This window comes from Antedon mediterranea, chromosome 11 (assembly GCF_964355755.1).
Source record: "Antedon mediterranea chromosome 11, ecAntMedi1.1, whole genome shotgun sequence".
Classification (NCBI taxonomy): domain Eukaryota; kingdom Metazoa; phylum Echinodermata; class Crinoidea; order Comatulida; family Antedonidae; genus Antedon; species Antedon mediterranea.
This window is the reverse complement of record NC_092680.1, coordinates 15,607,210-15,624,760: the sequence shown is the minus strand read 5'-3', so window position 1 is coordinate 15,624,760 and position 17,551 is coordinate 15,607,210. Positions and strand designations below refer to the sequence as shown.

At 31.8% G+C, this 17,551-nt stretch overlaps 2 protein-coding genes and 1 non-coding gene across 3 annotated transcripts in view; 1 reads left to right on the top strand and 2 right to left on the bottom strand.

Annotated features, from left to right (window-relative positions):
- Positions 1–538: 538 nt before the first annotated feature.
- Positions 539–3,244, bottom strand: LOC140062244 (parkin coregulated gene protein homolog). The gene is made up of 2 exons (XM_072108373.1): positions 2,843–3,244; positions 539–2,121 (listed from the first exon to the last, which is right to left on the bottom strand). Exons 1-2 carry the CDS (start codon positions 3,089–3,091, stop codon positions 1,636–1,638), a joined length of 735 nt encoding a protein of 244 aa, XP_071964474.1. The 5' UTR covers positions 3,092–3,244; the 3' UTR covers positions 539–1,635.
- A 1,061-nt stretch (positions 3,245–4,305) lies between these two features.
- The window catches only part of LOC140063171 (peptidyl-glycine alpha-amidating monooxygenase B-like), a 37,558-nt gene continuing 24,312 nt past the window's right edge, over positions 4,306–17,551 (bottom strand). Inside the window, exons 12-18 of the mRNA XM_072109644.1 lie at positions 16,067–16,190; positions 15,411–15,521; positions 12,048–12,343; positions 11,394–11,573; positions 9,813–9,928; positions 9,500–9,602; positions 4,306–7,429 (exon numbers count right to left, since the gene is read on the bottom strand). Of these exons, the coding sequence (XP_071965745.1) occupies positions 7,008–7,429; positions 9,500–9,602; positions 9,813–9,928; positions 11,394–11,573; positions 12,048–12,343; positions 15,411–15,521; positions 16,067–16,190 (1,352 nt within the window). The 3' untranslated portion in view covers positions 4,306–7,007. The remainder of the gene's footprint in view (positions 7,430–9,499; positions 9,603–9,812; positions 9,929–11,393; positions 11,574–12,047; positions 12,344–15,410; positions 15,522–16,066; positions 16,191–17,551) is intronic.
- Positions 10,426–10,555, top strand: LOC140063297 (U4atac minor spliceosomal RNA). The gene has a single exon (XR_011847616.1). It is a non-coding gene; the product is annotated as a U4atac minor spliceosomal RNA (small nuclear RNA).

The window sequence follows — 17,551 nt, the reverse complement described above, 5'->3', positions numbered from 1 at the left end:
GCTTAGTCGACTGAGTTAACCGATCGTCTTCTTTATAACGACGACCATGGTAATACTGGTTTGTTTCCTCAAAAAGAAGTTAATATGAATATGCATATTTATGACGTAACGATGAATTACGTAATGTGAAAGCATATAAATAGACTGAACAGATGTACGTTCAGTCACGTACTCTGTGGTGTAACGGGCAATTAATGCTCTGTTTTTGAGAATGAGCTCACCTTGGGTTTGATTTCTACGTATTTTTTTTTTTTTTTTTTTAATAAATGGAAAATATTTGTTTTTTTCTAATTTGAAAGAAAGATAATAGGAAATAGGTAAGCAATTTTGCGATTCCTACCGTCATAAATGCATTTAGTATATAGTCAACTGTCGTCATGATGCATACACATACATGATCACTATCTATTTACAACAATCACTATCTATAGCATCTTGCTTGCTTCTGTCATGCACAAATTAGCCTCAAATCGGTTTTGGGTTCATTTTATTTTGACAAACTAAAATACCAAACACAACATAATTTAAGACTGATCAGTTATTCTACTGATATGCTTTATTTCTTCATCCAGTCATAGTGGGATAGGTGGCCATTTAATCCCAGGCTTATTACATTACACTATATAGTAACATATTAAATATGCAGTTGTATTATTATTATCTGGGTCATACTTATATACAATTATTCATGGTAAAGCTCTATATGAACATCTATTTTAGATCTTTTTTTTATAACTAGTATACTAAACATGGTATGTTTAATTATTTCGTATTTATCGTGCGCGTAAAAAGCTCTGTTTACAGCAAGCATATGAAATACAACTTAGATTGCACGTTATCTTAATTATCTATAAATCTATCTTAATAAATTAATGTATCATTATACAGTAAAGTTATCGTTTGAAACTGTATGAAAAAAAATACGCTCGACTCTTGTTCTAATGGCTCATTTTGGTAGAGTTTGAATACAATTCTAGTGATGATCATATTAGTACAACCTTATTAGGATATTAGGCGTAGTGTAATTAAAAAAAAAACAAAACTGTTGGTATTTATTAAAGATATATTGTCCCTCTAAAAAAATATTGACCTGAATAAAATACAATTCAAAGCAAAAAAAATACTTAATGACAATGGTTTTTGGCTAAAATTAAACGTTTATTTGTCTTTTTATAAGTGAAATAATTTTTTTTTTTTTTTTACAGAAATGAATAATTTTATTAAAACTGCAAAATGGCCTAGTTAAAGTCTCATTTTATTAATCTTCATTTGGGGTGGGGGGGGGGGGACAATACATCTTTAATCTTTTTGCTTAAATTGAGATAGTATTAAAACAGGGCTTATAAGTAAAACATTTTCAGGACGTTTTTTCCTATTTATAAGAAATGGCCAAATCAATAAACAGTCATTAATTTTTAAATTGCTTATATGTTTTCCTGAAACTGACTAAATAAAAATCACTCACTTAAACAAAGTTACGTTTATCTATTGATAATAGACCAATGGAAGTGTATTATAAATAAATTATGAAAGTAAATTTCATAAAAGACTTATAATTGGGGTTTTCCCCCAACAGATTTGACCTTACTTATTAACATCATAGACTCAGAACATAAAATAGGGCATACAATAACATTAATATGTCAATACACATGATTCATACGTCGGTACCATATATTTGATATTTATGTATGCGTCCTGCCCGCCTCGTCTCTCTAGTAGCTCTAGCGTAGCGTTCACCATATCACCAACGTTGCATCCTTTCCATTGGTCGTACTCGATACCATCACCTAGGTTGTTGTTCGTATTCTTGAATAGGTTCATGACGGGTAGCAGCTGCCGGTAGTACGGTATTAGTGCCTCCCCTGCTAGCTCATGGCTCACTACCAAATCCTGAATAACCTTCAACGTAGCACATATGATGTCTTTGTTCTTAGTCATCAGAGCTTTCTTTAATGGTAAGATGAGTTGAGGGATAACTGGGAGGACCTTGTAGCCACCATGGGTCAGCATATCGTGTATACCCTGTCGAGCTAAAAACTGGTAGGGATGCTTTGTTTCTGATAACCCGTCAAAGAAAAGAGGAAGATAATGATGAAAATCTAGTTTTTCTATCTCAACCTGAAATGAGAATAAGCGCATGAATAAATAAATTAATGAATGATTAAATTAGAACTTTTATTTCTCTCTCTGGACACACCATTAACCTGGTTGTTATCATTATTATCATTATAGTACCATTGTCTACGTACCTTTTTTTTCTTATGAATAGAATATTGATATATTTGTATTGCTATAGTGTCGAATGCTATTGAATTTCTAATAAATTAACTAGTTGTATAACCACGGAAAAATTCCCTTCATTTTAGTCAAATGTTTCCATCTAACAATATGCCTAACTGTTGCAATTGTAAAGTGAATCTCTATAATTCTGAAATGTGTTATTTGGTGACACGTTTGTCAGCATGTAACATAACAGATTTACTAGTGAGCTAGCCAACAAAATACATCGCCACAACATAAATTATCATCACTATAAAAAAGTAAAACACTATTAATTATTTATCATATTATATTTGTATAATGTATTACCGTATATTTCATTAGATATGGTGACAGACATTGATTTGATATCTGTCGTAGTTTGTAGCCTCAGTTTGTTTTTAAAGGACAATTACGTTCAGAAATAAAAGTGATCCATCCGTCCGAAAGTTAAAATCGTTCAAATTATCTTGGAATGCATCGAATAAATGACCAAGTATAAAGCATAAGTGATAGTCAATATAGCAATGAGTAGGCTTATATCATTATTATTATTTAAATAGGATAAAACAAATCTTACCTGCCAGGCCACCTTTATCGTAGCATTATGTAATATGCTTACAGGGAAATCACCTCTGTCGTAGAAATAACGGAACCCTGATGGCGGGGCAGGATTCTCTCTAAATGCTCCCGCTGACGGAGGCGGTCGGATCCTCTCACCTTTCGATCGAATCGTAAAGGCTTTAGATGGGCATTCTTTATCAACGTTCAATGGTTTTCTAGGCGAATGTTGATGAACGTCGAAATGCTGACATGTTCGTGTAGACATCTTCTATTCCGTGATGACTTATCAGCTACGTATGTTAAAATATATTAAAATAATTTATTCTGTTTCCTTCTGAGCTTACTACACAGCCGCTGCCATATTTTGTCATTTATTTTATAAGCACGGCCGCGAATATTTTGTTGATACCTAATTCCAACTACAACAAATATATTTATATTTTGCTGTTGTCCTGGAAACGATCGTATTATGAATGCCTGAATAATTTTAATATAAGGCAAAATTTGTCACAATTGAATGCACTTAATGATTGGTTCGGTTCGTACAATTCTCTAATATGTGAAATTATTATTCATGGGCATGTAAAATACACGTACGTGTAGCGTCCGTATGCTAATTTATATAATTACACTGACATGTTATAAACAACATGTCGTAATTAGGCACAGTTGTGTTTCAGATTCATTAGGAGAATCATGTTGTAGGCCTACATGATTACATAATTAATTACAATGGCTTCAATAATGATCGAGCATAAGAGCACTTTATGCAGTCATTATACGAAGACGAGGTGATCGACTCAGCATGGTATTGCTGAATGTGGATAAATATTTGATATGTTTTGTGTGTGTGTAATGTCATGTGTAAAATATATAGAACAAAAAAATATTTTCAAATGTTAGTGATTTTTCGCGATGATGACAGATGGTGTTTCCACCATTAAAAGGATATTCAGATATACCTTAAAAATAAAGAAGTCCACATTTGCATAGAAAAATTCAAAAGTCCACCATTTTGTTTTGGTTCATCGGACCTACAAGTTTGAATTAGTGTTATTAGGTGGGAATAGGTGTAACTCTGAATCTTTCCAATATTACTGTATGACGCTCTAGCTGTACCATATACTTATGACTGTTATTGGTGGAATTCGCTTTTACAGATATATAGTTTAGTTGGTCACAGTTTAGTACTTAGTACGCAATAGTTACAATGCAGCCGTGAAATCGTCTAATCGTATTGGTGAGGGGTATAGGCGAACACAGGAGATTTGTTTGATAAAGAAAACGGACAGATACTGCTAATTATTTACAGTCGCCGATCTGCAGTCAATTTTTAATCTGTTAAAATATTTCTTTTCTTTGGTGATATGCATGTAATAAATGTATTATTATTTAGACTCGTCCATTATTACATAATAAACGCCGGTGATCATTTTTCTATATTTTCACACAATCGTGGAAACCAGGCAACTAAATGCATTAATATACAAAGTGACATTTATTATCTTCATGCTTTCTTTAAACATTAATGCACATTAAATACAATAAAATAAATAATATCTGAGAATAAAACACCTGATATAACACTTATCGTATCCACGAGTATAGCGACACAGAAATGAACATAAATGGAGGGTCGCCAATCTTAAAACGCACAACTCAAAATAACAACACGCTCAGCATTATAGGCCTACTTATGCTTGGTTCCCACTAGAACGTAACGCAAGGACGTACACGCAACACAAACGTGTTAACCAATGACAAGCGACAGTTCGAATAATCCATCGCTTGTGATTGGTCAATTCACATGCGTTGCGTTACGTCCTTGTGTTGTGTCTTGTGGGAACCAATCATAAGTAGTAATGAATCTTGGAAATTGTTTAAATTTAAACATTTTACATACAAGAATAACACAAAACACAGCTGAGAGCAACCGTTGTTTTTGCTGAATCTGACCTATTAGTATAATATGTGAGAAGACAAGTACTACAAACACCTTTGAGCATGCGCACTTATAAAATAGGCAATGTCAAATAAGTGAAAGAGTGAAAATAAAATATTTATACCGTTTACACATTAATATGATATCCGACATAAAACAGGCAATGACAAGCTGTGATAATCATAATCATATTATTATAGAGTAGTGTACTCAAAATAAACCAGAGAAATTCGACAACTAAACAATTGTACTGTAAATTAAAGATGCTAGTAGTAAACCATGATCAGTCTTTTATCACTGGTTTACTAAAACCGGGAGTCAATTACGACAGAAGGTTAAGTGAAATAGATATGAATACATTTGACATATCAAATTTACTCTTCTTCCATCCAACATCGTCCGGTCCAAATCCGCGTCCATTTCATGAATAAATTAACCTTTTTGCACCGAGCATGCGCACCAGATAGCAATGCATTATCTCTTAGGATTGTACGAAATACATTAATATAGGACATAATGAATCTGATTATAATACCCGACTAACACGAACATTTCTGTATAATATATTCATAAACACATAAACATTTGGGTTTATACAACAAAATTAGCTACAATATTTACAACTATATAGAATTTCATTATATTTTTTCTAAAATGTAACCGATCACCTATCACATTAAGTACATTTGATATTCAATTTAATCGATTTTTCTACCAACATAGGCAAGTTTAAGTATTAACTAGTTAACGAAGGAATTAAGACACACATGATTTTGAACACATTGCAGAGTCTGCTTACGTCATGTTCTATAATATTTAATCAGGCCAGGTTAAAACAATGGAGGATTAATTATTCCATATTATAATATTAAGCTAAATTTTAATAATTGTCATTACGTCACAAAAATATGGACATAACGTGACATCTAAATAAATGGCTTGATTACTGTGTTGGTTAATGACCTAATTAAAATTGTTTCGATATTTTTAATATATTTCATTTTACAAAAGACATATTTTATATAAACGTTTATGTAATTATTTTTGAAGGTCCAAGTATTTAGCTTTGCATACGTAATATTTTCATGTTTAAATTATATTTATCATAATTATTCTATATTATTTTTAACTTATTGGAGGTTTTAGTTTTTTTTAATACATTTTAATGGTATGCGTGACATAATTTTTTTTGTTTATTTACATAATTTACATTTTCCAACTTATAGGCTAGGATGTACGTTAGTTCCTATGTCATGTATAAAAGATGTCTGTCCAACAAAAACAAGACAAAATGGTTTTTTCAAATTTTTTACTATTATATTTTATGATATGGTATTATATGCAATTCTAATCTGCCATGTTTTAGGGAAATATATATACAGATACAATAAATATTTGAATTTCTCATATTTAAATAAAACACAATGTAAAATACTTACAGAATAGGTCACTATATTTAATTTATAAATTAAATAAAATCATATCATAAATATAACTATAAAATAAACTATAAATAAATATTTAATTCTGATCTATATAATATATATAATATATAAGAAAAACCCAAAATATAAACCTATTTAAATGTAGCTGATAAAACAATTGAAATGATAAAATTAAAAGTCACTATTTTACATGCCTGCACCTCGTACATTCTGATGAATGCAAAAATATATAAATAGCTTTTAAAACATACACACAAAAATAGAAATGGTTTGATTATGGTTTGAACTAGGTTTTGCAGAGATCAATGTACTTGGACAGATGTATGGAAAAGTTAACTGGACAACCAATAAGTGAGCCTAGAATTAATATAATATTGTAGAGATAGACACCCATTCAGCAATGGTACAGTCCGTAATTGGTGGTTTTCTCCTCTGCATGGTTGATGTCGGATTCCTGGGCAATACACTGTACAAGTCCTAAGAACTGAACAAACTTATAAAAAAAAAAAAAAAACATAATATCACGTACGTCAATAAACATTCTTAAAATCATCCATTTCTGTTAAAATAATATTGGGACTATAATCTTCTTATAATATCTTTATATTATTTTTAAAGACAATATTTTGTATTATTAACTATGATTCTGAAATTTTTAGACAAATAATACAATTACAAAAATATACTATACAGGTCTTAGGATAATAACACTAACACACTGTACATTATTGTTTACATATCTAACACATGTCCTATTACCCAACTAAGGAACAAAATAAAATCAAAATCAAAATTTATAAATTTTGCGTTCTATTTCCAGTTAACCTGCTGTATTCTTCTACATCTGATCCACCACTCCAACTGCCTTCGTCCTCGACGTCGCTTCCTTCCGTCGTCACCGGATTGAAACCCTTACGTTTGTTGAAAAAATTCCCGACACTGAATCTATCCTGTGTTGATTTGTAACGGGGAATTCCTTTTATGACCCCAAAGTGACCTTGATCACGAAGTCGGACGAAAATCGCGACGATGAATATACAGACAATGGGTACGATGAGAATACAAACGACAATGGCAGTTGCGGCATGCGCAGCTTTAGACATCACTGGACTTTTGTTTTGAGCATTTTTTCTGAATGTTTTTATTGATTCATCCTCATTAAAGTTGTCTTCTGAAACTGAAGATAGTGTGCTCTTTTTGTCCTTTTCTTGAACAACTTAGAAAAAAGGATGTAAATAAGTAATTAGTTTTGCATTGCAAGACTGAACGAAAAGAATAAATATTTCATATCTTTTTATATTTTGTATCTTTGGCCAAGAATTATTAGTAAAATTAATCACTGTCCTGTCAGATAGATGGTAATCTCCAGATACAGGGGCTATTTTGTGAACAAGTTTACCGGGGTAAACTTTGTACACTGGACCTGCGGTTTAGAGACCTTATCCAAGAAGACTGGTTTCAGCACCAGAACTAGGAGCGAGCCGGCCATGAATCAACGTTGGCTATCTGTGTACGATAAACAGCTTCGCCACTTTACTTGCTAATATATGATGTGTTACAATTAAAAATAGCTCTACGATACATGAGAACAAAATGGGCAGTTTCAGTTGGGATGGGGAATTGAAGAAGAGGGGGAGGGGGAAGTGGAACTAGAATGTTACCTCTTCATGGGTAAATTATTTTACTAATGTAAACCAGTGGCTGTATTCACCAAACACACATAGGCTAAGGGAAACACACTGAACAGAAATCTTAAATTATCATTTATAAACACTGTAGTTATTAATTAAGGGAAATATGACCTAGTGTGACTGTGATTGGTGAATTATTTTTGTTGAATTTTTAAAAACAGTGGACATTTGAAGACCAATATGGCTCAAAATGTTGTTTGTGTTTCTTCCCTAAATAGATTAAAATCTGGGTTAGAGAAAATATGGTCTGATCACCACTAATTTCCATACTAATAAAATACTTTGCAATGTTTATATTTGCTATTTTAGATTATAAAAGGATACCAATGGAAATAAGCTAATAAGCTTCCTGGAAAATCTCTTATAAATGTATTTATTTGTAATGTTAGTAATTTATGTTATCTCTTTGTATATATTTGTGTGATTTTCCTAATAAATTCAAATCATAAGTTTTCAAGAATGATCAAGAGGGAAAAATGAGCATAGTTCTTAAAGTCCTATTCAAAGGTATTTAAGATAATTCAAGATATGATGTACTTATTCAGAAAAAAAAACCCCAAATTTTCAATAGCATTTTTCAATAATTATAATTTGTTAGCAGTTACTAGCGACAGCTTTTCTGGTAAATGCATTTATATTATAAAATGGAGTATATCACAGTAATGAATAAGTTATGTAGGATAAATTAAACATGTATTAAATATCATCCTCTTTCTACAACATGTATGTGTGAAATCGTTGTGCACCAACGCACTTCAGCTATGCAGTTACATTTCACAGGAAAACAGATGCTTAGAACTTTGTCAAACATTTGTAAAAACCCTCCCTACATTAAAGATGCACCAACTCATTTCCCAATAGAGACAGAATAAATCGGGTTATAATTTAAGGAACAGAAAAGAAGAACTTTGGTGTAATACAGAATGTAGAGCAATACCATTTCTAACAGTTTCAGTGGGAACATCTATTTTCATTTCATAAATTTTCTTTCTCTGTCTCTTTCTCTCTCTCTCTATATATATATATATATAATATATATATCCAAAGAATAAAAATGACAATGCTGTGGGTATCAGTGGCTGGATCTCAATGGAGATACAAACAAAAAAGCGAACAGATAAATCAAAACGATAAAGCCAGCCAGAAAAGTTAGCAGATCTTTCGGGCAACACTAGCCCTTCATTAGTGCAAGTGAAGGTACTTGAACAAGATAGATAGATATATCAGGCAAGCGCTGTCTCTGAGTATATATATATATATATATAAATCCAAAGGCAAATTACTGAAAAAATGACAATGCTGTGGGTATCAGTGGCTGGATCTCAATGGAGATACAAAATAAAAGCGAAAAGCTAAATCAAAACGAGAAGTAAAACAGCCAAAAAAGTTAGCAGAGCTTTCGGGCAACACTAGCCCTTCATCAGTGCAAGTGAAGGAATTTGGATGTTTTTTAATGTACCTGTTTTTACCATTTATTTTATTGTAACATTTTTCGCAAATTGGCCTTCGGGTCATGATGAAAATTGATTTGAATAAACCATAACAATACTAATATCGTTAATAAATATAGTAATAATAATAATGCAATAACATACTTAAGTCGAGTTGAAATTTCCATACAGAATTAGGATTGATTTCAGACACATACACTGATCTGCCATCAGGGGACACTGCTACATCATGGGGTTTGGTAAAACCCTGAATGAGAAACAAATATTATACATAATACATAGTTGAACAAGTGAAAATATGCCTAAAGCTCCATTCGCACTAAACTGATTGAGGTCAAAATACTAGTACTGGTTTTAGTAACCGTCTTCATAGTACAGTACTAGCCATTGACATAAAGTTGGCATTTGGATTAATGAAGAACAATTTTAAAAATTGTCTAATTTATAAAAAACTGACCTCATCTGGTGACCATTTCTGCAAAATAGATTTATCTGCAATATCTATACTAAAACCCTGTATTTTCACTTTATTCCCACTTGGAGATGCTCCATTCACAGCATACATGTTGCCATCTGAAAATAATAAACATACTGGTATAACAAAATGTATTTTATTTAATAACAGTAATATATTTATTGTAATTTTTTTTTTTGTTATTGTAACAGTACAAGAATATAATGGAATAATCCTCATTATAATATTTATATGATTTTATATTGTTTTTTTAATAAGAGTAACATATATATATTGCTAACAAATCAATTCAATTGTACAGAACAGTACACAAAAATAGCCACCCCTTTCCATATAATGGAATAGTCCTCATTATAATATTCATAGAATATTGGATAATTTAAATGAATGAAAATTTATGATTATTTATATTGTTTTGAACATCATATTATGATTTATAAACAACAAATGTATAAATAATATAATACTAAATCAAAAAGTAACATTAAAATTTATTAAAAGTTTAAAGAAAAAAAAGTAAAATAAATATCAAATAACACCAATACAAAATAACTAGGTACAATGTATATAGCCAGTTATAGCCTAACTCTCATTATCAGTCCTTGTCTTGGGGTGCAGGTTGCCCAATGAGCGACTAGCGAGGGTAATTTTGCTAACACCAAGTAACAACATATCAATGCATCAGCTCAAACTTTGGTTAGAGTACTGGTGCAATTTTTGGAATCTTCTCACCAAAATGGTGTAAAAATTATAACATATGGAACAAAAGATAAATATTAACTTTTCAATAATACCATGCACGAATAGGTTATGAAATAATTTCTTTTCATTTAATTAGAAGACTGTGGGTTACATGGCTGGCAATAGTATACAAATAATGAATGTTTATGAGTGCAATGGTACAAATAATGGCACGAGGTGAATGATGAAAGGTTATATCAACGAGGCAAAGCCGAGTTGATATAACCTTTCATCATTCACCAAGTGCCATTATTTGTACCATTACACGAATACAAAACATTCATTATTTGTTTTATATAACATCTAGACGTTTTTTTTTCGTACACAAAAATGTTTCAAAAAGTACTATTTAACGATCGTTGAATAGTGCGTACTATTGCACGCCATGTGACCCACATTCGTCCAATCAAATGACAGGAATTTATATAGGTGTTATATAATATGTACTATTTAATGATTGTGTAATAGTACTTATTTTGTGTAAAAAGACCGACAGAAATGCGCACATATCTCCTTCACAACAAGATCAGAGTAATAAGAAAGTTTTTTTATACATGCAATGGTACAAATAATTTATTTGTTCCTTGCCTCATGAAAACAAAATTTTACCTCAAGAAATTACTTGTACCATCTAACTCAAAAATACATTAGTTGTATAATAGAAACGGTTAAAGTTACTTTTTACAACTTGGTTGTCACAAGGACTTCTAAAAACTCAAATTTTCCACAGAACAGAATTGGAAAAACAGAGCCCTTTATTTTTCCTATTCAGTGAAGATGGGAAAACATTTTATTAATTTTGCCAATCAAAAATTGCCTTACCAACACTGTTTTCTATTGCAAAGACACTTCCAAATTCACTAGATTTGAAGTATTTTATGAATTGGCCACTGTTACTATCAATACATACAATACGTCCTTGTTCTCGATCTGCTACACAAACTTGATTTTTTTCAGGAATCAATGTCAAGCTATGTGGGATGTTTAATGGTCCTTGTAATTCTAGAAAAAGAACACTTTATAAATTATTCTCTATAGTAATGGAGAAATACTTTCCCATTTGAAGGGGGGGGGGGGGGACGACAAATAAAAAAGGTTCAAAATTATGGCAATTCCTTTTCAAAGTACAACAGTAAAATAATTTGTTGATTTCCTTCAAGATCTTATATGTAATAAACAGCCTAGTCGCTGTCTCCTTTCATGCACTAAAACATTCCCTAAACAAATGTACTTTTGAAAATGGAATAGCTATTATTTCCATTCATTGGCCGCTGATTTTTTCCATGGGGAGTATCCCCTTAATAGGGGTAAAAAATAAGGGGTTGTACTATTAGGCGCTTATCTTTATACATTGCTATACTAAAATGTTGATATAATTTGCGATACACCATGAATATATAGTTCTGAAAAGACAACAAACTTTATATCAACATATTGATTACGCAAACCTTCAATACTTTATGAATAATCACTTACGTATAATTTGACCATGGTTTTCAAATACAAAAAGTAGTTTTCCTGTTGGTGAAAACTTTACTATACGTGAATTGCAGTAGCCATCCGCAACAAAGAATTCTCCAGTTGCCTCTACTGCAACATCAGCAGGCTTACAAAAGTGTGCATCATCGTTACCATTTACAAGGCGCTCTCCAACTGTCAATAGCGGTTGTGTAGCTCCACCTGCAGGATATTTGAATATTTGGTGCAATGCAACATCTGTTAGCCATATGTTGTCCTCTTGGTCAATAGTTAAGCCATGTGGCATGTAAAACCTACATAAACAAGAAAAAAATGTTAAATAATAATTTTATATTTGTCATGGATATAAAAGCATACAAATGAATATAAGATTGAATGACCTATTCATTTAGCATATTAATAATAAATAATGTGAAATGTAAAACAATCACATAAAGTATTAAATAACCTACCTAGTAACCTTCAACTTATATTATTATTTTTGTTGTTGAAATAAATAATCAAAATCAGGGTAGGACAGATGTGTGAAAGTCAAAAGATCTACAACAAAAGACATACAAATGAAAGCCAAGTTTGCTAAAGCACTTGTGTGGAGTGTAGCTTTATAGAATGAATGAAGCTTCTAAAACTAAAACTTTGTAGGTTTATAACATTAATAATAATTAACGAATTAGTGATTACCGCATGCTTTGGTTTATCTGGGTCTTTTTAATGATCTGATTTACTGTGTACTTGTATATATTATATTGTTGTTAGAGTCTTAAAAATTTTTACTTTGTACGTTGTTTGCAGAATTGTTCAGCCGTTGGGCTGCCTTCTGTTTGTACTATTTATGTGTTTTTTTATGAATAAATACCTATATATAGTATGGTAAAAGTTGGACTTTACAAAGGAAAAGAAAATTGAGGTCCTTAAGATGTGAACTTGCCGCAGAGCCTGAAGGACACACATTTTTTTGGACAAAAGGGAAGTAGGCGTGCCTACTGAGAATGGTATGCTGTAAAGTAGTATCAAGATGGAAATTGAGGAAGTTTAGTGACAATTGAGGAAGTATAGTCATTGGAAAAAGTGACAGCTTGGTGATGGTAACAACAGAGGGAGAGAAATGTGCAAGTGGAAGACGTGGTAGAAGAACTGAATTGATGGATAATATAATTCAACGGAGAGACTTTCAATAGGAATGTCTACAGTTCAACAAAGGACTTTGACAAATGTACTATAGAGTAAGTTAGTGGCTAGTGAGTGGTGGAACCGTTATTACGAAGCCAACATCAGCAAGGGTTCGAGGCACACTCGAGTCGTGGATAAGGACTACAAATCAAGCTCATGTGCACTTTAAAGAACCTTAAAGTACATCTTTCGAGACGAGTAGGTGGTTACATTGATCATAACTGGGCTCGTTGTGCAATTGGCACCGGACTGTTTTAGAGGTGTTTACCACCTGTTGGTCCAATTCTTCACTAATTTCTTTGGATGTACATCTTAGTGATAAGTTGAATAAAAAATAAATGAACTGAACTGATATGTATTATATTATATTTATGATCATCAACCAAATATGTATATAGGTATTATCACATACTTGTTTAGATCCGTGGAAAACATTATATAGAGGCATCTAACAATTTTATTTATTTAAAAAAACATGGCTCCGTGTTGTTATATTTGAATTGAAAAATGGTTTTTCTAATATCTATTTTCTGTGTTTTGTCTACTTTTTCCTTTGCATATGACATCACAAGAAAGTTGTAAGAAGTATTGTTTAATTTATCAATTTTGTTTTCAATAATAAATACATTTTACCAATTATTTACAATACTTAATTGTTTTTTCTAGACAAAGCAGAAGCTGGATTGCTTAGCATAATATCACAAGGATGTTGAAATAATATTGTTTTATTTTTTTGAAAAACAATAAATAAAATACTTCATTTTTTCTTTCATGACAGAGCGGAAGGAAGGTAAGTTAAAAAGAAAAAAGAAACACAGTATAAGCAATGATGCTGGATTTGCATAAAGGAACTATATTTATCACTCTTTAAATCAAGCAATAACAAGAAATTTGTGAGGATACAGTCTGTAGGATCATGTGTTATGAAAACAGATACTCATCCTTAAGATAATATAACTAGAGGGTACTCCGAGAGTACAAACCTCCGCCTACTGTAAAATTCCCCAACATAAAATGCCCCCTGAATATTTTTTTTTTTACATTTTTTTTTATTAGTTCTAAGTGTAAATATGTTAACTGCACACTACAAAGTTGTGGATGACAGTGTGGTGTAATGGTTATGTATCCAGCCACTCACAGTTGAGATCGCTGGTTCAAGTCCCACTGAGGGTTTTTTTTTTTTTTATTATTTTTTTATTTTTTATTTTTTTTTTTTTTGTGGACATTGATTTTTGACCCTGACCCTTTAAAATTTAACCACAATTATATGATGTGTCATTGATCATTGTGGCTAACTTTGGTGAGAATCGGATCAAAACTGTGGTCTCTAGGCAGTAAAATAGTTTTTCGTTAGTTGTGACCTTGACCTATGACCTTTCCCCCTCAAATTCGAACTCGTCCGAGCTTTTTGGGCATATATCATTGTGTCCAAATTTGGTTAGAATCGGATAAAAACTGTGGCCTCCAGGCTGTTCACAGACACACACACAAACACACACACACACACACAAACATACAGGGGTGAAAACATAACCTCCTTGGCGGAGGTAATAACATATATAATGTTCTACCGTCTATTCATTCCCTCAACAGTATTTAGAAATTACCATTTTTAACAAATTTATAAATATTGTTGATGGGTCTGAAATTAATTTCTATATAAACTATCTCTAAGAACTGATACGCACCAATACAAATTTTAGTATCGCCAACATTAAACAATGTTTAAAACAGCCAACTGAAACATTATATGAAAAGGTGATGTCAAAATATGCATTTAAATCACATTTCTAATAATCTACCCAAAATTTATATTTTTAAGCCGATAGACTAAAGTAGATTTTTGTCAAGAATCTACTTGAAAAATAATGGACAGCATGCCACAGAAAATCTACAAAATGAAATGAAATAATGCTTATGAGTGAAATGGTACAAATAATTTCATGAGGTGAAAGGAAGGTGGCGTAGTTCCATTCTTCCATTCCACTAAACAAAGAGCATGCTCAAAGCTTTGTTGCTGTACTGTTGTTAACGTCTTGCACCATCTGGTCTTCCCCCGACAAATATAGAAATACACCGCACTCATGAGCGTAAAAATAGGGCACTTATTTTTATCGTGTGACCTACAATCATCCAACCAAAAGAATCTATTTAGGTGTTATATAAAATACTATAATATATTGTACTTACTGACTGGCTCCCCAAGATTCTTTCTTACTGCCTGTGTCTTTGTCAAGCGTCACCACTGTATCTTGTTCTATGGCACTTTTGCCTACAAAGTTGTTGTTGCGATCAAATGAACTATATAAATAAATTGGATTAATCTTTCATATCATTTTATTCGATATTTCGACTAATGTTCTTGTTTGGAATAAACTCTTAGGGTGAGAAATTGATTTGACTACATAAATCAACATCAACAGCCTTACAATTTCCAGTTTTTATGACGAAGCTTCATTACAGCATTTAAGGAGCATCTGTTGGGACTTACTAAAAGGTACACAAGCAAAGTGAATGTTCTTTATAGTGTTAAGAGAAGTAAACTATTAAAAACGTATGTTCAGTTTTAAGTGATTTGAATTGCTCATAAAGAGGTATGGAAAATTCATCTCATTAGGACATAAAGCTCTGTCTATCAAAATATATGTGACAAAATATGTAATATGCCTATATATGGACATGATGCTGTCATATCACTACCATATTTGGGCAAATCAAACTATTTTGTAAAACTTAATTTGATAGTATAAACAGATGAGCTTAAGGCCACTCTTGTAGTTTCTGTAAGTAAGTTTTATTGATAGATAGAATAGTATAGTTATATCACTGCATTTTTGTCTACCTACCTGGTATCCCAGACCCTGTCACCTCTGTGGAACACATGTACAGTTCCTTTTGAGTCAACAGCCACACCCGACACTTGACCCAAACCTAAATCACTCTCTGGCCAGTTCTTAACATACTGTAACTCTGTGAATTAGAAATATTAATAAGTTTTAAAATCTAAATTTACTTGATCAACTGTCATTTCTGTTTAAGGATAGCTTGGTACAACAGACAAATGTTATATCTCGTTACAAAATGAGCCTCACCATTATTGAAATTTTGTTATTTTAAGTTATTGAAATATTTAGTACCAGAACCTATAATTCTAGCCTCCATTCATTGAATGTCTGTATATTTGTTGAAATGATTTCCCTTTAAATGAATTTATATTTTATGTATATATATTGATATTCTCTTTTTTTTTGATATTTTTATATAATAATTGTACAGTACAATGCCACTGATTCCAACATTTTTGTAGTACATTTATGTATTGTAAATTATTCTTTTAGACACATTTAGGGGGTGTCCAGAAAACTCAGATGATCTCAGATATATCAGAGGGTGCTGGTCAACTCGTTACCAAACTAACATGTACCCATGCTGGGGCGGATCCAGACATTTTTGAGAGGGGGGTCCGCCAATAAAAAGGGCACATCAGATATTGAGTATTTGAGCCACAGCCCCCCCATGGTGGGGGTTGTGGCAAAGCAAATTTTGTTACAGGACACACTTAGATGGCCGGAAATGGCACTCTCGCACGCAAAATCCATGATAAATGGCACCTTTCTAGTTCGCCGGAAATAACACTTTATTAGCAGGGATAACAATGCAAAATTAAAAGTTGTTATTTTTCAACCAATTTAAACATTATCTGTTGGTATTTTGTTTCAATATTCCAATAAAGAAAGAATTACGAAAATCTGACTTGTAGTTTTCGAAATATAGGGTCTAAAACATTGCCGAAAATGATCGTTAAAGCTTGGTTCCCACTAGAACGTAACGCAAGGACGTAAACGCAACGCAAGCGTTTTAACCAATGACAAGCAAAGTTATATACAGTTAGCAATACAATACAATACAATACAATTCTTTCTTTATTCTGGAATAGCTCTTTCAATACACAAGTACTGGTCTCCCAAGAGGTCCAGATTTGGAAAAAAATACAAGAAAAATAAAAGTAAAAGCTATATTAAAACTATGTACAATAGAAGTTATACAAGATGTTTAAATTCAACTTGACTAAGTGTCTCATAATTTTTACGGATATGTACAGGAAGATTATTCCATAAGGTTGATGCTCTATAATTAAACATTCTCTTTCCATAAATATTGTTCCATGCTGGAACATTTAGAGTTTTAGTTGATTGACTTCTTGTATTTTTTGTGTGAAAAGTGTCCATAAATTTGAATAGATTTGCTAAATAAGATGGTGCTAAACCCTGTAGGCATTTAAATAACATAATTAATAAATCATTTTCCCACACTCTTCCATTTTAGTGAGG

Coding starts and splice junctions, on each gene's coding strand:
- LOC140062244 (XM_072108373.1), bottom strand. CDS start 3,091: ATGTCTACACGAACATGTCAGCATTTCGACGTTCATCAACATTCGCCT. Junction 2,122..2,842: donor CGATAAAGGTGGCCTGGCAG/GTAAGATTTGTT, acceptor TTCTCATTTCAG/GTTGAGATAGAAAAACTAGA.